This window comes from Sciurus vulgaris (genome assembly GCF_902686455.1).
Source record: "Sciurus vulgaris genome assembly, chromosome: 1".
Taxonomy (NCBI): domain Eukaryota; kingdom Metazoa; phylum Chordata; class Mammalia; order Rodentia; family Sciuridae; genus Sciurus; species Sciurus vulgaris.
Window position 1 is genome coordinate 181,522,065 of NC_136461.1, and position 23,358 is coordinate 181,545,422.

Sequence of the window (23,358 nt, forward strand, 5' to 3'; positions counted from 1 at the left end):
ACTTAATCTTCATTTATGTTTCATATTGGAAGAGTATTATACTTTTTCTAAACTACACTTTTGTAAATTAAAATGTTGTTTTAGTTAGCTTTTTCGTTGCTGTGACTGAAAGACCTGACCAGAACAACTGTACAGGAGGAAAAGTTTATTTAGGGGCTCACAGTTTCATAAGTCTCAGTCCATAAGTAGTTGGTTCCACTCCTCGGGGCTCAAGGTGAGGCAAGACATCATGGCAGAAGAATGTGGCAAAGGGAAGTAACACACATGATGATCAGGTAGCAGAAAAAGACTCCACTCCCCAGATACAAAATATATATCCTATAGCTACACTCCCAAAGAACCACTTCCTCTAGCCACACCCACCTGCCTCTAGTTACAGTCAGTTTATTTCATCAGGGATTAATTTACTGATTGGGTTAAGGTCATATGACTCAATCATTTTGCCTCCAAACCTTGCATTATCCGACATGTGAGCTTTTGATGGACACCACACCTAAACCATAACAAATGTCCATTTTTAAAAAAATGTTAAAATCATAAATTTTGTTGTTAGAAATGTGTTAAAATCATAATTTGATAGACAATTATGGCAGAAAATGAAATAACATGTAAGAAAACTGTAAAACTTTCATTTAGGTTAATAAATAGCAAAAACATGGTCTAAGAGTGTTTACATGAAATCTGGGGCTGGGGTTGTAGCTCACTGGTAGAAAACTTGCCTGGCACATGTGAGGTACTGGGTTCAATCCATAGCACCATGTAAAAACAAATAAAGTAAAGGTATTGTGTCCATATACAACTAAAAATAAATAAAAATTTTTAAAAAGAGTGTTTACATGAAATCTGGCTAACAATACAGTTAATATGAAATCATAACAAGAAGCAACTACTAAATGGATTCTATTAATTAAGCAAATGTATAAATGGGAGCTAATTTTGCCACCACACTCTGTAAAGCTCAGATAACAATCCTAGAATAGGTTTCAATTTTGAAGTTATAGATTTTAAGGATAGGAAATGATTTAAGGAAGACAACCAAGCCAGTGCCACAGTCTGAAAACCTGTTACGTAATGAAGTGACACAGAGATACTTATTCTAAAGGACACAAAAGGTCACAAAGAAGTAATAATTATCTTCAAATATGAAGTATTTAAATAAAGCAGGCTTGTCTTCTATTGTTTCAACTAATTGAGAAACAAGTCAAAGTTTCAGGGGCATTTGAACTCAACTGGAAGAGTAAATTTTTGAAATTTACTAGTTAACAATAGAATAAAATATGCATTTAGAATAATCAAGCTTATAAAGCAGTGAATCTGATAGTAAATAAAAATTTATTAAATTCTTTATTAAAAGAAAATACTCTGAAACTTTGACACTGTAATGAACTACTGAGACACAAAGTGACAACAAAACAAAGGCCACTTATACACACACATATACAATAGTAATATATTAGCAAACAAGCACAACAATAAACTTAAAAATCAGGTACAGAGTCATTATGGAACAGGAATATAAAGAATATATCAATAAAGTATATTTTCTATAATGAGAAATGATCAATTGCATGCTTTGTGTGCTATCATCACATTGAACTATACAAAAAGGTACAAGTTTTGTAAAATGAACTTAAAAACAAAATGGGATGGAATGAGGGAAAGAATAAAGAAAAATACTCCCAAAAAGTGAATTTCTTATCATCAACAGATTAATCTAAAGCTAAATAGGACAAAGATGGTACAAGAGGTTTTCTTCCATAGGATATATATATTTCTTTCCAATAATATAAATTAGAAATTTATTTCTAAAATTTTAATGTATAGTCATCCCCCAGTATTCACATGAAATTGGTTCTAGGACACTCTGCGCAAGCAAAATCCACCAATGCTCAAGCCCCTTATCTAAATGGAGCAGTGTTTGCTTATAAACTAAGCACATCCTCCCATATACTTTAAATCATCTCTATAAACACAATTAACACATAATACAATATAAATGCTATGCACGTAGTTGTTATACTGTAATCACAAGAACAAAGAATCTGTACATGTTCAGTATAGACAAATTCTCCCCCTGAATATTTTCAATCTTTGGTTGGTTGAATAGCAGATGGGCAACCCACACGTATGGGAGGCCAACTATGTACATAAATTTCCTAGGATTTTGTTAAACATAATTCAATCAGTTCCTTTTTTGGTGAGTCCTGAGATTCTACCTGATACCCATGCTACTGAGCCAGGGACTTTAAAATAGCACTTTGAGGAGCCTACAGTACATTTTATCAAATAAATCACTTAAGAGTTACATGTGAGCTTTCCAACTGAAATGCAAAGCTACCACATGAGGAAGAAAATAAATGAAGAAAAACAAATTTACATGTTTCAAAGTACATTTTAAGTTTGAAAACTTCCATAAAATTTCAGAAAATTAAACCAAATAATACAGTGAAATAACTTACTGTGGTTGGTAAAGGAAGAGATCAATAATATTATCACGACCTTTGGGATGATTGAAGAAAACGAACAAAGACCAGTGAATGAGCCATGTTCGCTGCTGAAGAGACTGAAGTGGAGAACTTACAGACTAAAAGAATTAAGAAAAAAAAAAAAAAAAAAAAAGTACATAGAAGAAATATTAGTATAAAATAAAAAGGGAAGGGAATAAATATCACTGATTTCAAATCTGTAATTAAAAACTGGACCCTTCCAAGGCATGTACTAGGGTCATTATGATTCAAGTCTGACCCCATTCTTCCTCTCTGCATGATTTTCTAAGATTCAAATTATCACACTGTTCTTAGAGACAGAATCAATAATGTCCACTAAATCACACTTGGATTTTAAATTATAATAATCACTTCGGAAAACATTTTAAAATCAAGGACTAAACTAAACATTTCCTAGTTGGTTTTATTAGACATTAATTATGTCTAATACACATCATCATATGCACAGGACTTTCAATAACAGGGGGCACTAATAACAACAGTGTCATCTTCACTAGCATATTAAAAACAGGCACAATAGCTATAGCAGTAATGAAGACTGAGTTCTTTTCTATAAGACCAAAAGAAGTTTGATAGTTCTCGCCAAAGAATATTCAGTAAAACTTGGTTAGCTCACCAACTCAGTGATTTAATCAGGTCAAACAAAAGTTAATCTGAAACTTTTCAGTCCCTGCCCCCCACAAACTACTAGTATTCTTTCCTTATCAGAGACTACTAAGTGTACACATAAATCATCCTGAAAAAGTGCAACTCACATTATTATCTATGGTCTCTTTTAATCGTGTAAGATCTTCCATAGCTGCATCCCAATTCTGCATCAAGATCTCAGAAGCCAGTTTTCCCCACAGTGAACTTAAAGCATTTCTATCTGTTGCTGGGACCTGTTTGAACAATCATAATTAATAATATTCTGAACCCTCTGGAGGAAAAAAGATAATGTACATGTTATACCCCACATATTCATATAGTCTACAAAAAGATGTTACCTCCCCACCTAAAACTTTAGTTATCTAAGTCCTTACTAGATCACACTATTTAAATAAATTTACTAAAAGTACTTAATCTTTAATATCCGATCTAGATTAGAAAATAACAAACCAGGAAACAGAAGCACTGTTTAAACACAACCTACTTGAAATAATTTAAACACAAATTTTAGGAACCTAATACTTTAGAAATAAAGTTAGATTCACAGAAGTTTGTCACTTAAATCACTGCAATGAAGATACAGGAAACCAAGACTTATGGATCTCATTTACAGTGTAATGAAAAATTATGTACAAAATGAAAGAAACTTCAAATGATGACATGAATGGAAGCAGTTATAGGGACAAAGAGAAAAAAAAAAATAGGCCCACTAGTTAATAATAATAGTTACTGAAGGATTAGATACTAAACAATAAATTAGTTTTCTCATAAACCTAACAAAACCTCCATAAGGTAAATGGTCTTTATTCTTACTTTCAGGAGGGAAGCAAAGGGGTCTATAGCATGGATAATAATATAATCTAACTCAGTTGTTTAGCTTAAATAATATATGTAGAGATTATATCTCCTGATACATAGTAAGAACTCAGTAAATGTGAGTTATTGTCAAAATGATTATGAATCATACTGAGATTCTATCTCATTCCAGTCAGTGAGATGGCAATTATCAAGAATACTAACCAGGGGCCATAGCTTTGGAGGCTGAGACAGGACGATCTTGAGTTCTAAGCTAGCCTCAGCAACAGTGAGGCACTAAGAAACTCAGTGAGACCCTGTCTTAAAAAAAAAAAAAAAACAGGGCTGGGGATGCTCAGTGGTTAAATGCACTGATTATAATTTCCAGTACCCCACAAAACAATACTAGTAACAATAAATGGTGAGGATGTGGGAAAAAGGTACACTTAACATTGCTAGTGGGACTGTGAATTGGTACAACCGCTCTGGAAGGCAGATTCCTTAAAAAACTTGGAATGGGACCACCAATTGATCCAGTTATCCCACTCCTCAGTATATAGCTGAAGGACTTAAAACTAGCATAATAAAATGACGCAGCAATATCAATGTATACAGCAGGTCAATTGACAATAGTTAAGCTATGAAACCAACCAAGGTGCTCTTCAACAGATGAATGAATAAAGAAAAGGTGGTACCTATACACAATGAAATGTTACTCAGCCATAAAGAAAAAAATTAGTGAAAAAGCCGATCTCAAAAAACCAAAGGCTGAATGTTCTCTCTCATATGTGGATACTAATATACAATAAGGGGATGGGAGTTCATTCGATTAGACAAAGGGGAATGATGGAAAGGCAGAATAGATGGGAATAGGAAATACAGTAGAATGAATTGACATAACTTTTCTTTGTCCATATATGAATAAACCACCACTGAAACTATATATCATATTCAACCACAAGAATGGGAATCCTAATTAGAATAAGTTATACTCCATATATGTATAATATGTCAAAGTACATTCTACTATCATATGTATCTTAAAAATAAATAAATAAATAAATTTAAAAAATGATGAGGAAAGGGAAATGATATCAATTCTACAGGCTGACTGAACAATACTCTGCCCATCCTAAATTTCATTCGTTGGTAGTAGTAATTATCAAAAAATGTACTGGAAAACATTTAGCCAACTCTAAGAGCAGGCAAATAAGAGAGACTACATCTATACATTTTAAAACACAGTCATAAAACCACTAGTTCTAAATATTATCACAAAGAACATTCACAACACAATTTGTACACGAATATTCATGACTATATATGTTATAGGCAAAAACTGGAAGTAATCCAAATGCTCACTGACAGATAAATACATATACAGATTTTGGTATATTCACAGAATGGAATACTACCTTAGCAATAAAAGAAATCCAATCTCTCATAAATATAATAATGTGAATGAATCTCAAAAAAGTGCTGGTGAAAATAAAAATCCAGACATAAACACAGACACACATTATTATTTAATGTGAAATTTGAGAACAGGCAAAACTAATCTATAACAACACAAAGCAGATCAATGGATGTACAGTAGTAGGGGTAGAGCATAACATCAAAGAAATCACAGAAAATAATCTTAACAGGTGACAGTTACCCATCTATATGCAATTTGCAAAAATTGTTTAAATTAAGCCAGGCATGGCTTATAATCCCAGCTATTCTGGAAGCTAACATAGGAGAAGCACAAGTTCAATGCATGTGCAAGGCCCTGGGTTAAATCCCCAGTGGTGCAAAAATAAATAAACAAATAAATACATAACCACATAAATAATTAAATAATAAAAACCCCACAAAAATAATTGTTCCAATTATAAAGAATCAAATGTTTAAATGTTTGATCTTTCTGAGGAAAAGAAATCTGAGAATTAAAATATTTCATCAAGTCTAAGATGCCATAAATTTTAAGATACAATATTTTATGTTTCCAAAACCAAAAACTACAACAACTAATTTAAGTCACATTCCAATTTCAGATGTTAAAACACAAAAAACCATGTTTAAGAAACAATATGAAATAGACATCTTTTATACTGATATTACAACAGGGTATACCAAAGCCAAAACCTCAGTCAAGATCCTAAAGCCTCCCAAAGCCACTCAAGTTGTTTTTTCTGCCCCACCCCCAACCCCCGGGGAATGGGGTCTTGATATATGCTGTCCAGGGTGGTCTGGTTTTGGACTTGTAGGCAAGTGCTCCTTCTGCTTCAGCCTCCAGAGTAGTTGGGACTATAACCATGCACCACTATGCCTAGTTCTCAAGCTGTCTGAGCTTCATGGAAAACTACTTTTACATGGAATGGTCTACATTTAACAGTAGATACATCCCATATATTTGGCACAAAGAGTTCTAGCATCTTAAAGTGATGTTTACTTTAAATAGTTGCTTACTGGGGAGATGGGTATATTTTGAAGTCAGTCCACAAAGGTTACATATAGTGATGGCCATTTTAATTAAATAATTCGATGTTGACTTTCAAAACAAAAGTATTAAAAAATTCCTACCAACCTTCTCCATTTAATTTCAATTAACACGTTTCTCAGAGCATAAGGCAAAGAAGCTTCAAAATAAAAATGGGTGCACCTAAGCATTCCTCACTGTATAAATGTCTCCAAATCCTTTTTAAAATAAAGGCATATTCTAGGGTCACACTACTTTAATTTATACAACACTAACCTACAATAGGTCATTCAGAGAGTCAAATTCTAATTTGAGAGCGTAGTTACAATGGCTCTTTCAAAGCTTATGTTTCTCTAACCATAGATTTAAAAGAATAACCAACCACCAGAAAAAAATTAAGAAATGAACAAAGCTATTGCAGAATAATGAAATCAAATAAATTGAAACAATGATACTTTTCATCCGAAATGTAGAATAGACTTTTACTTTTGCTATTAAAATTTCAAATACATAGATCTTTTGGTAGTATCTATCTAGAGCAAAAGAAAAAGTAATATAAGTAATATAATCTATTCTTATTCTTTTAATCTTAGCATTCTTAATCTCTGCCAAAAGGCCAACAAACTTCCACTTAACTCAAATGTTGAGGCACGAGACAAAAATTTAAAAATGAGTTGCACCTAACTTCTAAGAACTATTCAATCTCTATATATTCACTGCTCTTAATGTCAAACATTAATTTACATTAATGTTTTCTTGTGTTCAGATAGTATTCAACCACTCTCCCAAAATGACATTTGAGTTCCAGCACAAGATCTGTTAGGAGCAATGCAAAAGCTTAAAAATAACACAGATTTTCTTTTAAAGACACCATTTTTTTGAATTCCCATAATTTTAAACAGTGAACATAAAAATTCCCAAAGTCTTAACTACTAATTGTGGAAGTTTTCACACTAATTACAAAACCATACTACAAAAACATAAAGATACTATTAAAATTAAAATTTGCATATTCTAGGATAAAAGCTTTTTGTAGAAGTGTAACAAGTCTTTTAATCCCCAAAAGTTTCATGTGTACTATTCTGGCTCAACTCCATGTCATTACAGTTGGCTCTTCATACAAACCTGCTTTCAAGGGAGGATATGCTAGAAGAGTTTCAATATCTGGATTTCCAAAAGTTACCTTAAGTTTCCATGTCTTAGCAAAATGGCACATTCACTCACAGACCAGCAACAATAAATTTACTGTGCTGGAACTCTAACATGACACTAAATCTTCATTCTCAAAATTCAATCCCAGCATTAACAAATGATATGAATAACCAACTCTTTTCATGTACCTGTAATCATACCAGGCTTCTGATTTTACAATCCTGGTTTAAGCTGTTTACATTTTCAAAGTAATCAACTTTTGCTCTCCTAAATCCTTGGTAATATTCAAAGAAAACCTGATGGAATTTTCTGATAAATCACTACAAGTTCAGCATCACTGAGTACCTTCAATGCACTTGCAAGTTAATCACAGCTAATCTGCAAATGAAGAATTAAATTGTACATGGAAATTAAAAAAAAATAATGTTTTAAATCGAACTTGGACATACAGAGAAAATCTTAATGCTTTGAGGGAAGGATGGTAAATAGCTTTAAAAACTGAAGTTGTTTGTATAATTACAACATAAGAATTAATCTGAATCAATAACATCAATCTCTTCCCTTTCCCACAAAAAAGGAAAATTTAGTTTCCTAGAAAACAATCAAAGATAGAAGTCATGTCTTTTCTTTGTGGCACATGGAGGTGAAAGTGAAGAAAAAAGCATCAGAAAGTACAGACCAAAGAAATGGACTCTCTCTAGACTGGAAGAGAAAAAAATCCCTGTATTAAGAGGTCTTTTTCCAACAGATAAGATTAACTAGATAAATCAGAGGCTTAGGTACTTCCTTACTAAATGGAAGCGACAAATTGCAATTTCTCAAATGTGAGGCTAGATAAAAGAAGGCCATTTTAATTACATTAGAAGGCATTTATTAAAACAATTAACTAAACAGAAGACAGAATGAAGAAAGTCTACCTGAAGGCCCAATTTTTAAAAATTTTTCTTTCTTTTTTTTTTTAAACTTGTATATGGACACAATGCCTTTACCTTATTTTTATGTGGCGCTGATGATCAAACCCAGTGCCTCACATGTGCTAGGCAAGCACTCTACCACTGAACTCCAGTCCCTGAAGGTCTGATTTTTAATTGGCTTTACACAACTCTCCTTCCCTAACGAAAGCACTGAATCTAGGCTAGGAATTTGTTAAATACACTAGCAAAGATAATAAACAGGGTATTTTATGGTTAATAGTACCATTTAAACTATGTATCACGTAATGAAGAAACCATTAATTGTTGCATTCTAAAGTTGAAGGCATAGCTGAATAGAAAGAAGTTACTATTAAGGCATAAACTCTTTTAAAATACCATTAGATCTCCACAGATATTTAAAACAAGTTCCAAGAATATACAACATATATCTAATTAAAATTAAGAATTATAAATTTATTAAATATTAAATACCTAGATTATGTCAGTTACTCTGATATATAGTAATATTATAATAAATCTATTACACTATAGAATTCCACTAATGCTAAAATTCACACAATACAAAGTAACAAATCAGGGTTCCTGCTTTTAATTCAAGGACAAATTAAATCACCAAATTTTGAGGTCGTAACAAAGTTTCCTGTTTCTGTTTTTTTGTTATAAAAGGTTAATTTTTTTTACCTTCTTTGCCAATTACTGTTGAAAACTTGGTAGACAGACCCAAATCTATACACATTTTGAGGAACCAAGAGAATTCTACACAAGAGACATAGGAAAAAAAAAAATTTTAAATACTTACCAACACTCTAAAAAAGTAAAGGTATTCTGCTGCTCCTGAGTAATTTCCACATTCATACTGGAATTTTGCATACCTGTAGAGTGTATCTAAATATTCTTGCCTAAACTAGAAAAAAAAATTCTATTTGTTAATGAGATTTAAAATTCCATTAAATTTACCCTTCAGGTTCTATAAAATGTGTAGAGTAAACCTGATTCTCTCAAAACTAGCCTCCAAATTATACCAACTTTTTGAATAATGTAAACAAAGCGGAACTGAAATCTAAAAGAACTATAAACTGGAATATAAACAAACCCACCCAAATATGCTGTATGGAAGCCAGAAGTGTATTTGGCATCACTACTTTCTTTGTCAGAGCACTTACTGAATGTAAGTTAAAGAATGAATTATACGCAAAGCATCACACTTGAGTTAACACAGGGGAAATGAGATTGAGAAATGGCTAGAAAAGGCTATAACATTTCTTTACTTGTGAATTTGAGAACTTAAGAAAACTTTGATGTCAAAAAACCCAAAGGATTACTTAATTCTATTACTTAAAGCATTTCTAATTCATATCTTGTTTTGTTTTTATTTACTTGTGAATCCTTAAGGAAGGCACCCTGTGCCTTGTAATTCTTAGTTTGCTGTTGGTACTAACAAATGCTATTTTCTAATTCTGGAGTAAATAAATCAAAACTTTAAGAATCTGTTATCTTAAGGTAATTATAAGCATGTATTTTCCTATCAGCACTCCTTTTTAAAAACTAAGTTTTCAGGGCTGGGGAGATAGCTCAGCTGGTAGAGTGCTTGCCTCGCAAGCACAAGGCCCTGAGTTCGATCCCCAGTACCACCAAAAAAAAAAAAAAAAAAAAAAAAAACCCAAAAAAAAACTAAATTTTCAAAAACATAACTGATGTTATATTTAATATGTAAATCTGGAAATTATATGATTAAGCCAAGCTTTGAACCTATCTGCACAGCACTTGTCTTTAATTAGCCTTATTAGATCACCAATACTTCGAAACATTTTAAAAACCACTTACTCCATGCTTGTCTGCCAGGTAGTCAAATAGCATCCGACCATCCCTTAATAATAAAAAGCAAAAATTACTATATTTTATCCCCACAGAAAACAAGCATATCCAACTTCTAAGTTATCGCCCAAATAAAGTTAATTTAAATATCTTAATATGAAAATTACAAATTTAAAAATTCACTTTCAGATTTCTTTAGCTCTAATTTAAAAATTATGTATGCAAATTCACCACATCTAAGGTAAGGTCCTTAGACATTTTAAATAAAACCAGAACATATTTCACTATTTTCAAGGCAGTCTACTTTAGGTAGTAATCTATAATGGCATTTGCTCTCTGAGGTTACAGTGTTGACAGGTAATACAGTCTTATATAAGAGGGGCTCAAAAAAATGTACTATGTGAAACAGCAAGAATTAATCCTATATATGAATTTTTTCTCCCTCAATCTGATAGTATTTTATAGAGGAACAGTGATTTGAAAAGTTTCAAAAGTTAATTAATCAGGTCAAATTTACAATTCCTATGTCACATACCCTATATAATTATTATCTGTAAAAAACTGCAAAATAACCCAATTTAACTTAAATCGGCTATGCATCAACTTGAGATGTTAACAAACTGGTAAAAGAAAAGTTGATGACAAACAGCAAGGAACAAGAACAGACAGGCATAAATGGCTACCTTCATTTTTACAAATTAAAGGGAGGGGTAACCAGATTCAACCCAGGGGCACTTTACCACTAAGCTATAGTCCCAGTCCTTTTTATTTCTGAAACATGTCTCCCTAAGTTACCCAGGCTGGCCTCAAATTTGCAAACCTCCTGCTTTGGTTTCCTGAGTTGCTGGGATTACAGGTGTGTGCTACTAAGTCCAGTTAAAACATTTTCTCGAACTTATCTTGAAGACTAATTTTACTTCAAGATTTAAGGAGAAGGGAACATATCATTAAAATTAATATAGGTATATTATAACAGTGAAGTATGCATGAAATTTTAACATAATAGGATTTTAAGAAAACACTCTCTGTGGATCATAGTGAATAACTATGTTATTATACTCCTTATGCCACTCAGGTATATAATCCCTGTCTTATGGCCAACTTAGTATTTCTGAGAAGGTATGAAAAATAAAAGTCTATTTCTCTGAAATACAATACTCCTTTGAAAATAGGTAGTTTATAAGTTTATGTTACAAATGTGTAACACTTGCTTATTCATCTCCCATTTAGTGCCTAATAAGCTACAAGGAAATGTTTTCCTAATATTTGGTAAAAACATCTTCTGTGCATCTTATTCATATCCTAATGACATTATTTCCCAGCCTTAAAATGACTAAAACATCCTAAATATTCTGATGTACTCCAACATCTGGATTATTTCAGGTATCCCTTTGTGAGCCCTTATATATGGCTTGAAAGTCTGTAATTACTCATTTAAGAGTATACAAGTAATTTAGTTATACATACACACACAGAACTACCTAAGATAAAGTTTTATCAGTGTCTCCGTGTATAATATGGCATAGTATAGAATGGTACACTTACAGTATGACAGTAACTGTACAATATTTTTTTGCTTCTTTTCTAAAAATATGTAGTTAACATTTTCTCAAATCACAACTAAAAACAGAGCTAGTCTATAAATATCTGGTTTGAACACATATTATGAAAACTAAGGGTGCAATATGGCAACACCTTTAGGAATATATTGATAGCTAAGATTTTCACAATAATACTCAATTTTAATAGACTTTGTTTTTAAGTATTTCTAATATCCAAAAGGCTTCAATTAGTGACAGGTATTAAATCAGACTAAGGCAACATACTTTCTTTGGAAACTAAACAATAAGTCTATTTTTAGCTAAAGGGAAGTTATCTTATCAGCTCCACACCACCCTCCTTGAGCTGAGCATGGAGGGTAGATGAATATGAGAATGTATCAAGTGATGAGTTCCGGTTTTTCTTCCATTAAAGGCAACCTATATACTTCAGATATTGCCCAGAGAGAGGGTTTTCAAAGCAACATTTTGGATGATAATTCTTTGTTGGGGAAAGAGAGTTATAGCCTTATGTACTATGGGATGTTTAGCAGCATTCCTGGTCTCCACTTGGTGCCTAGTAGCATCTCTCCAGTCGTGACAGCCAAAAATGTTTCTAAATATTGCCAAATGTTGCTGAGAAGAGGAAAAACGGATAGTATGCCTACAGCATAATCAGGTGCGAATAACTGGTTAAAAAAAAAAAAGTTTTTAGAAGTTTAATATTAACATCTATTAAGAAGAAATACTGTGCCATGCAAAATGAAGATTAATGAGAATAAAACAGATGAAGTAATCATTTAAACCATGAACTTTTACTACAGGATACAAAATAAAATTTCATTTAAAATCTGTATTCATCCAGGAAAGACAAACTTTAGAATTTATACTAAGAGATTACCTAGTTGACTGCATTTGCCTTGTAGTTTCTGGATCTTCAAACATCTTCACAATTGGTTCTGTTTCTGCCTGAAGCTGTTTCAACTGTGCAACAACTGTGGTTCTTTTTTCTCTCAAAGCTAATTAAAAATATGAAATAGTAATGTTAAGGAATGTTAAATTATATTGCCAACCCTAAGAAAGCCTAAAAAAATTTCGATTTAATTAAACTCTGCACATATTTATTTACACCAGATATATTCACATGCTGGAGACCACAGTACTACCCAGATTCACAATCTTTTTTTTCTCCTAACCCAGTGAAGGCACATAAAAGGAAATCTCTTCTTACTATTAAGGGAAATTGGGGTATACACAGCCAGGAAAGTAAGTGGGACTATCAAAGAAAAAAGGCAGAAACGTTTATCTGTCATTTAATTTTACATTTCAGAAACTTTATTCCAAGCATTTTTATATTTGTTTTCATTTAGTTCTTAAGTGACTATTACCCCAGACTTCTGATCAGAGACTCAAAGGGTTTACAAGTTATTACTCATATTTTCAACTAGGCTGAAAGCAATTTACATTCAACCAATGATTTCTTTTTACTTTAAATCAAGTCTGTAATGTCTAAAACCAAATTCTATAGTTCCTTTTTACTATATTATGAAAAGTCAGAGAAAACTCGTACATAAGCCACCTTACCAACACATGTTAGATCAAGGTTTCATTGAGAAACTAAGAAATGGATTACTTTCCATGGGCATGGTGGCACATGCCTGTAGTCCCAGCCATTCAGGGGACTAAGGCAGGAGGACTGCTTGAGCCCAGAAACTGGAGGCCAGCAACTTAGTGAGATCCCATTTCAAAAAAAATAAAAAAAGTAAAAAAACCAAATGTGTGTGGTGGTGCATATTTGTAATCCCAGCAGCTAGAGAGGCTGACACAGGAGGATTTCAAGTTCAAGGCCAGACTCAGCTACTAGGTGAGGCTCTAAACAACTAGTGAGACCCTGTCTCAAATTAAAAAACAAAAGGAACTAGGGATTTAGTTCAGTGGTAAAGCACCCCTGGTTCAAATCTCTGATACCAATAAAAAAGAAAAAAAAGAAAAAGTTTACTTTTCAGCACAAATAAATTTAAAGAGCTATTATTGTAGGAAACTATATAAAAGTAAAAAAGAGTGATTATTTGAATGCAATAGCTTCTGCATTATATATTACAAAGTATACTATTATACTATAGAACAGTGTTTCTGTACACACAGAAGGGGATCTGTGATCAAATTTTAAGAAATGTCAGTCTAAACAAAGTAAATTGTTACTTCTATACTAGTAGAATCAAATGCTACTGTGCATAGAAAATGCTGTACTGTTTCCCAAACTTACAGGATCGCTTTTTAAGAAACACCTATTACACAGAAAACAAGAGTTTGGAAACCCCAGTAATTCTCCAACTTGAGTATTGGGCCTTACCCAAGTTTCTGATTACGTAGGTCTAGAGTGTAGCCCCAAATTTACAGTTCTAAGAAATTCCCTCAGGTGAACCAATAATGCTGGTCTTGTTGACCATATTTGAAAAATAATGGCTATATCAGATGCCTCAAGATTAAAAATAAACAAAAGGCTAACTGAAAACGTTAGCAAACAAAATTGCAACATTTTCAGATAATCCTAAGGAATCAAAGTGATCCATAGGCACAACTTTGATAATATATAATATGATGTGAAGGTATTTGATGACCAGTTTCACATCTTTTTTTCTTTTCTTTTGGTAACAGAGATTGAACCCATGGGCACTTTACTATGAGCCACATCCCTAGCCCTTTTAATATTTTGTGGTGAGACAGAGTCTTAACATAGTTGCTTATGGCCTTGATAAATTGCTGCAACTGGCTTTGAACTCATGATCCTTCTACCTCAGCCTCAGAAGCCAGTGGGGTTACAGGCTTGTCCGACCACACCCAGCCTAGTTTCACATCTCCCACAGTAAGAAAATAATATATTTTAGAAGCCTTGTAACCTTTATATTACCTTTCACCCTGAGAACTTTAAAATAATTCAATTCTTTTTGGCTAACACTCTTAAAAGTAACAAAATTCTTAATGTTCACATCCTCAGTCACAAAATAAGTTTCAGTTCTAATAAAAAAACTCACCATGAGGAATATCATCAGAATAAAGGTTTTTGTACACATCCATAGCAAAATCTACCATGTTGGTATCACTAAGAAGATCCAATTTCCCTTGAAGTAATTCCTTTTCATTATATATCTGCAAGAGAAAATTACTTCCTAATGAATACATTTAAGTTCCCCAAATAAACTGATAATATCAAGATTAGCTTATCTAGAAACATATTTCATGAGATATCATTTTATAAAATGAACTATTAATTCATCCTCTTCTAACAAGAAAGCCAATCCATACAGTAAGCATCCTTCCTACAGAGACATATTTGGCTTATCTAGAGGTTTGAAAATAAAGGTGATTACAAAACCATCCCCACCACCTACTTCTGATTTATATTATTTTTTTCCTATCAAGTCACCTTTTGTACTTTCTAGACAAGGAAGCACATAAACAAAAAACCTACACCATTTACCCTGCAAAGCACAAAGAATTGTCTACTATCCATATCCAGGTAATTAAGAATAAGTTAAGTTTGTTATCTTCATCCCTCACATCCACATGATGCCTACCCACCTCTCCTTGATGTGGCCTCTCTTTTACCTCCACATATTTTCTCTCATTAAATAGCTGCAAACCTTTATAATGCTTCCCCATACATACCCTTGAAATGAAACTAGCACCCATTTTGTAAGTCAACAATGTCATTCTAGGTTTTTAGTTGGCAAAAAGTGTTGACAAAACAATCTATAGCATAGGAACTAAATAGATACATACACAAACTTGCATAAACAAGAAGTATATTAAGCAATATGCAAGGATTCTAAACAATAATATTCAGAGGGAGAGAGGCTTCAGCAAAAGGAAAGAATTTTATACTGAACTTAATTTTACCAAGAAAAGAAAACTTCAAGAAGAAACTACAATATGTCACTGTCCATAAGAAGGCAGCTGAATACTATGACCATATCTCAAATAGCTATGAGTTAAAAACTGAACTTTCCAAACAAAATTCCCACAAAACAGTAAGACAGATAATCCAACTGAAAAGGTTAAGAAGATTATAATAGTCACTTCACAAAAGAAGATAACCAAATGGCCAATAGGTATATGAAAATGTTCTCAACCTCATTAATCATAAAATAAATGGATATTCAAACCACAATAAAAATTAGAAAAATTGACAATATCAATGTTAGTACAGACACAGTCTAACTGGAACATTCATACTCTACCGAATGAGTGCAACTACTCTGGAAGATTGTTTTTATCTCATAAAGCCATACACATTTTGTGACTCAACTACTGTGCTCCAAAGGACCCAAAAGAAAAGAGTGCATATATTTAAAGTGTATTTCTGAAATATTTATATCAGTCCTATTTACAAAAGTCAAGTCCACCAATATTAGAATGAGTAGACAAACTGGTATATTAGTACAATGGATTAAAATTCAGCATTGAAAATACTGATAGGAGTGAGAAAGTGAGAAGTCATACAAAGCAACACATGGTGGCAAGTGATAATTCCAAACCAGAATAAATTAATCTATCATCAGAATAGGACTTACCATTGGTAGGTGTGAGCACTAGACTAAGATATGTCAGAAGGAAGGGTTAGGTTGTTTACAACATTTGACATTGATCCGGTGGTGGTCACACAAGTGTGCTCCATGTTCACCTGTTTAAAAGTGTACTGACCAGTACATTTCTATTTTTGCACTGTAATGAATGAATAATATACTTGATAAAAAAGTTTAATTAAAAAAAAAAACCTGTTAGTTTGCAACAGACACCTTAATATTAGGTGAAAACATCCATTTCCTAGCATACCCTCTCCTTTTCACTCCACTAGTAGCTTCTCATTTGCAATGTCTCCCCCACTATAGATTCAAAAGTACTGCTCCTTTGCCATGGTACCTTACTGGATTCTTTTTAAATCTACACCTGCACAAATCAACCTCTCTCAATTCTGTCACATAGGTAATATTTATTCTGTAAAGGGCAAAAAGTAAATATTTTAGACTTTGTGAGTCAAGAAGTAAAGACTGAGAGCACTGTAATTATAAGTAAAAAGCAGATTTCCAGGATTTCTTTTTTCTATTTTTTGGTGCATTATAGTTGTACATACTGATGGGATTTGTTGTCACATATTCATACATGCACATAATATAAAAATATAATTTGGCCAACATCACTCCCTAGCACCTCCCCCCTATTGCCACAATTTCTTAACACTTAGAAATGAAAAAAATATATTTGCAGAGTAAAATATTTGTAACAGATTTAATGAGAATAAATTTTTTAGAGGAAATACTTGATTTAATTGGTAAATAAAATTAATCTATAATTGCAAATGTTTGCAAATGTTCATCCACTAAAAACTATTCTTATTCAGCTATAAATTTAAAAAAAATAAAATCATATCATTGGCAGAAAATGGACAGAACCTAAGAACATTACTTTTAGTAAAATAAGCCAAACTCAGAATGTCCAGGGTCATATGTCTTCTCTCATGTATGGAAGCTAAGAAGAAAAAGGAAAAGAAAGGTGGTGTTGGGGAATCTCATGAAAATCAAAGGGAGATCAATAGAAGAGAGAAAAGGGATCAGGGAGTAGGACCAGAGAAGTAAGGGGCGGGGAGAGTGCTAGGGAGTGATATTGGTCAGATTATATTGTGTTCAAACATGACTATGTAACAACAAATCCCATCATTATGTACAACTAAAATGCACCAATAATAATAATCTTAAAAAACTAATCTTAGCTTGCAGACCATACAAAAACAACAGGCAGAAGCCTGTTATTTAGTTCCTAGGATAGTTTGCTGATTCCTAGTCTATCAACTTCTTGAAAAACAACTTACCTTTTTAATAGATTAAGAACCTTCCTTTTTTTCTGTCATCTCTTCTACACATCCAAATCCATATTGAGAATTCTTTGAAAATTCAAGTCTTAGAATTCCTTTATCCCACATACTACGACAACCTCATAATTTGAGGTACATCTAGTACCTCATCCCTAAGAATTCCCAATTAAATTCATGACCCTTACCATCATTATCATTAAAACACTTTGGCACCCTCATCATATGTTCTGCCATTTCCTTTTTTTTTTGGTGATGGGGATTGAACTCAGAGGAGCTTTACCACTGAGCTATATTCATAGCCCTTTTTAAGACAGGGTATTCCTAAACTGCTTATGGCCTAAGTTGCTAAGACCATCTTGAACTTGAGAGCTTACTGCCTCAGCCTTCTGAGTCCCTCAGATTACAGGTGTGCACCATGATGCCTATACGTTTTCAAGTTTTATATAACCCCTTTTTGGTGTCTGTGTCACTTTCCACTTTAGTTTGGGTAGCACTTTAAGCTATTTCAAAGATTTTAGCACTATTACTGATTTCTTCTTTTTTCTCCAACCACATACTAGTTAATGTCAACATCTAGCTCTGAAAAAGTCATCTATTTTCTAAATTCTGGTTAAGGTCAAATAGATAGTGTTTCAAATCTAAGCAAAGATGTTATTCAGTCACATTCTGTGCTTTTCTCTGATCAGTAATTCTTTCATTCTTAATCTCTAAATGACATTTATTTATAAGCCTGTCCCCAAACACTTCTCTATTACTCTTAAAACCTTCCCCAGGTACTCTCACATGACAATGACCATCATTAGTTCTACAATGTGTGATTTGTGACCTCAGTTGGCCCTGTACTTATGGATCCCTGTACTTGTCTTCAGTCAGTTTTCTTGATCACCATTTCCAGTCTTTTCCTCAGTACTCAAAACCCTCACTCTCCCTCTCCCCTTTACAGTATGGCCTAGCCTCCTAAGAAAAAACATTCAAGAGTACTTACTCTAGCTCCAAAGAGCTAAATGTTTTATATGCATTACCTCATGTAATTTTTCCAACAATCCCATGAGATTGATGGTAATATCTATCTCATTTTATTAATGAGCAAAGGCTTAGTTAAGAGGGGAAAGAATCTGCTTTGAAGGGCACAGAGATATTAAGCTATAGAGCTAGGATTTTAACCCAGGTCCAAATTCAGAACACAGAGACCCACACACTGTACCACTTGTCCTTCGACTTCATATGAGAATAAAAAAGTGAGATATAAGTGTATTAATTTTTTTAAAGTATTTATTTAATTATTTATTGAACAGACATTAAATGACAGACTATTTCATGTGCTGAGAACACAGCAGAGAATGAAACAAAACTCCTGCTCTTCTAGAGCTTACAATATCCAACACACAACAAATATTATCAAATTATTTTCCTTAGTGCAATACTCTCATGTATCATGATCACTGACTCTATCCTAACCATCTAGACTTCAAGATTCAAAGTCTCTTCTCAAAGTGTTTTCTGCCTACTAACGGTAACAGAATCTCCTCAATTTTAACAGCACTTTGCCAATACTTGACCAAAATGTATTACTTTTGCTTTATATTATAAACATTCAACTTTATAGCACAGGTTAAGTTTTTTAATGGTGGGATGTCTGGTTCTCATATTGGATTTCTTGAAATTTCATGGTTCAGTACTTAGTAACTGCTAAATAAACAATCTAGTCTTCATCTTGGTATTTTAGAGCCATATGACCAACATTCTCTCCTAGGAGGATGGTATTGGGCACAGACATTTTTCACTGTAGGATCTTGCTCCATAAAAAAAAAATAATTTACATGTACACATTCCTCCCTTTCTTCTGTCTTGAAAAAGTGAAAGTTAAGGAACACAAAAATATTAAGTTCAACTACTTTAAAAACATTTCTATATGTATTTGGTAAAGGACTTCAAAATATGGCCCATTTCTCCTCCTTGATCTTTGGTAAATTATTCTTAGCTATCAAAAAAAAAAAAAAAAAAAAGAGGAAACAGAAGATAAAGACTCAACTTTTTATTCAAGCTCTAATATGCAGGCATAAAAAGAAAATCAAGGAAAAAATATATCCTTTCAAGATAAAATTTTATATGGCAAAACATTTTTTGGACATTTGCTAAAAATGAACTTCACTGTTTCCAAATATCAACAACCTTAGAGTTGTCTATACCGTTTTTAGAAAAGGTTTATATAAATAGGAGTGTTATTGCTGTCTAATGAACCAGAACTCTCTGGAAGCTTTGACAAGTTTATTGTAGTTATTAAAAAGTGCCAATTTCTCAATAAACTCAGTGTTAACCAAGTTTAATATTTCTTTTAACCCAATCTTTCTTTTCAGTCCAATAAAATGTTTAGACTGAAACACGCTGTAAGATTCAGTTCTGTAACTACATACTTATTTGAGGTATCTCAAGGAGTTAAAGAAACGTTAACAACCCATTCAAATGACTTGCAATCCATACACTTACACATTGGAAAACAAACTTTAAGTTAAAAAATTGTGGTTTCGTAGGTTTTTAAAAAATTTTTGGTCTTTGTCCTAATCTGACAACTTCTATTACGCTTCTAGGAAGCCACGATCAGGAAACAACGGAAAGAACTCACAACTTCATGAAAATTTAAAGTGCTAGATATTTAAGTGTACAAACAATAGGATGTGCAATAATCCAAATTCAAACCTACGGTTCCCACTGTTCTCAAAAGAAAAACCAAAACTTCTAACAACACTGCAATTTGCTTTCAGAAGCCGGCCTAAAGCTCTAGGCTTTACTACAGCAAGGCCAGTGAAACAACTTCCGAGAGAACTGACGCGAACGTCCCTGGAACCCCCGCACCTCAAAAAGTGAAGCATGGACCTTTCTTCCCAGAATTCCATACGGTCCCCTCATTCCTTTCCTCCGCCGAATTTCACAGAGCAGATCAACTGGGTCCAAGCTAAACTACTAGTGGGTCCTTACTCTCCCGATGGGGGCCAAACTGGCCGCCGCCTCACACGTGTGTCAGGCCGAGGGCTACAGCCGCCGTCTTTGGGCCTTACCGGGCAACTCGCCCTCTCCCGCACCTTCCCTGCGCCCAAAGTCCCCTCACCTCTTTCACGGAGAGAAACTCAAGGAGCGGAAAAACCAGATGACGATCCAAAAAGTGCGCGATACGAGTAGTCAAGTCGTACTCCGCCATCTTGCCAAAGAAAAAGGGAGTGTGTGTTCACTAAAACTTTATTGATAGAGCCGACAAACGAACAGAAAGACGCCTACTGCGCATGTGCCCTGCTTAAACTGGCTTAGAGTAGGGGGCGGGTTCAGCCAGTAGCGCGCAGAAACCAATCGCGCATGCGCATGTGTTCTGCCTCCCTCTCGGCACTTTGGGGTGCCAGCTGCTCGGGCAGTTTCTCGTGTTGGGGAGTTTGTCGGTGCTCTTTTCCTATTTCTAGTCCACGATTTACACAGGGACCCGCAGTCTGTTTCACTAATAACTATTGAAAGCCCTAATTGATTGTTTAGGCAATGCCGACTGCGTTGGAGTGCGGCAAACAAGATAACGAGGCCCCTGCTCTTCAGGAAGTGTACCTGCTAAGGAGTTTCTGAACTTTCGTTTGGCAATCATTGATGGTTTTGTAAGCGTTTGTTTAATTAGTTTGTTTGAGTTTACAGTAACGAGCTATAACTTGGTGGGAGCGTTTGGGTCGGCCTGTTTAATAAGATAGACAAAACTCGGGAATCAGGATGGTTAGACAAAGTCAGATGGGAATTAGGGTGTTTAGGGAAAACAGGGCAACAGTTTAAGCTGACACTTGTAACAGAAGGTGGTGATTAAAATTAGAGTCAGGGTAGAAACATGAGACGAGAAACGACTTGATGTGTTTCCAAAATGAAGTTGTCCTGTGTGACTGTGGAGGGAAGTTATAGGGGTTGAGAAGGCGCAGGTGATGATTATGGTACGGAATATGAATCCACCCCCTCCCCCGCGAAGTCCTCTGACAGCTCCTTTGCTTACCTTCTCCTGTCCAGGCCTTTTCATTTTGTAGTGCTTTAGGTGTCTTGAACCTCTTCTCTGTCTACAGCAGTGCCCTTATGGGATAACATCCAATCCAATGGCTTCACATGCAGTCTACACACTTACTATTCTCAGATTATAGCCCAAACATGCACTACTAGTTAATCCCAGACTCACATGTACCCAACACCTCAACATATCTTATACCTAACTCCCCATGTAACCACCAAAACCTTTCTTGCATTTTTCAACTCGGTGAATACTAATTTCATCCATCCATTGCTTACCCCCAAACCTTGGAGTCATCCTTGGCTTTTTCTCTTACACTGTTAATCAAATCCACCAACAAACCTTTTAGTTCTAACCTTTAAGGCACATCCAGATCCAGTCAGTTCACATGACCTACCAAGTTATGACCCTAGTCCAAACTATCTTCTCTTGCCTTCTTCACTAACCACCTTATTTCCCCTTTTCCTAGAGTACTTTACTTTTTTTTTTAGAAGAAACATGCACATTTTATTAATCATATTTATATTAATAACAATGTTTGGCTGATGATGTAAATATACTAGACACAAAAGTAAATGGTAGACTTTACTATCTCAAAAGGAAACTAAGATGAAATAGGTTTCTCTAAATAAGAATGTCAAGTCCAAAATTAATAAAGAAGTTTATATTTTAACACAAGACATTTTATTGTTATTTTACTATATGACACCAGATTGCATTTTCTCAAATGGCAAATGAGACATAGGATAGCATTTCTCTTTGGTTCTCTTAAGAATTTCAATATCTGTCTTGTGGAAAATTCAGTTTCTTAAGATATCTGTGATACTGTTGATGAGGATATCAATAATGCTTAGTAGTAAAGAACATTTTGCTAAGTTTTTCTATCATGGTGTTCACCTTTTTCTTCTAATCTGCTTTTCAGCACTTTATCATGTGTTTCTTCATTATTGTGCACAGCATCTGGTTGAGGGATAGGTTGTGTGTATTCATGTGGAGTGTTCACAGAAGGATGGTAGCATACTATTGTCCTGCCATCAGATGGCTAAACAAGCTCTACTTTTTTTCCCCCACAGTTGTAGTCATCTGGAAGGGAATAATATATACATTTATGACAAACACAAGATAAATCCCTATTTTGGACTGGAAATAAATGCTTCAACATCGTTCTCTTTCATATCACCCATTTTAATGCTGTTGCTGCCATGGTTTCATAAGATGATTATCAGGTGGTACTATAAATGTTTTGAAGAGAAACTACCTTTAAAGTCTACTTCAGGCACACCAGTTTTTACCCCATGAGAACACCCGGTGCCTCAGTCTGGGTCCCAGGTAACTCAGAGCCAGAGCCATGTTCTCCACCCTGTGTTGTATTCTTCACACAGAAGCCAGAGAAACTTTCAAAAGTCAAATTTTGTTTAAAACCCTCCAAGCCTTGCTATCTCACCCAGAGTAAAGGACTTAATATTATAATGCCCTAAAAAGCCCATTCTGCCCCATCTCCTGTATCTCCTCTTGATCACTTGACCCCAACCACCTCGATTTCCTTTCAGTTCCTTAGATGATCCTACTCTGCTTCCTTCCATCTTGGCTTATTATTTGCTGTTTCCCCTATCT

At 34.0% G+C, this 23,358-nt stretch overlaps 1 protein-coding gene and 1 pseudogene across 2 annotated transcripts in view; both read right to left on the reverse strand.

The window, feature by feature from the left end:
• Nucleotides 1-20,964, reverse strand: part of EIF3E (eukaryotic translation initiation factor 3 subunit E) — a 542,077-nt gene extending 521,113 nt beyond the window's left edge. Inside the window, exons 1-7 of the mRNA XM_079105310.1 lie at nucleotides 20,830-20,964; nucleotides 14,887-15,001; nucleotides 12,753-12,870; nucleotides 10,323-10,365; nucleotides 9,298-9,402; nucleotides 3,263-3,388; nucleotides 2,460-2,584 (exon numbers count right to left, since the gene is read on the reverse strand). Of these exons, the coding sequence (XP_078961436.1) occupies nucleotides 2,460-2,584; nucleotides 3,263-3,388; nucleotides 9,298-9,402; nucleotides 10,323-10,365; nucleotides 12,753-12,870; nucleotides 14,887-15,001; nucleotides 20,830-20,919 (722 nt within the window). The 5' untranslated portion in view covers nucleotides 20,920-20,964. The remainder of the gene's footprint in view (nucleotides 1-2,459; nucleotides 2,585-3,262; nucleotides 3,389-9,297; nucleotides 9,403-10,322; nucleotides 10,366-12,752; nucleotides 12,871-14,886; nucleotides 15,002-20,829) is intronic.
• Nucleotides 20,965-22,521: 1,557 nt separating this feature from the next.
• LOC306665308 (large ribosomal subunit protein mL42-like) lies at nucleotides 22,522-23,169 on the reverse strand (annotated as a pseudogene). Its single transcript has one exon. The product of its transcript is annotated as a large ribosomal subunit protein mL42-like (transcript).
• Between the last annotated feature and the right edge of the window lie 189 nt (nucleotides 23,170-23,358).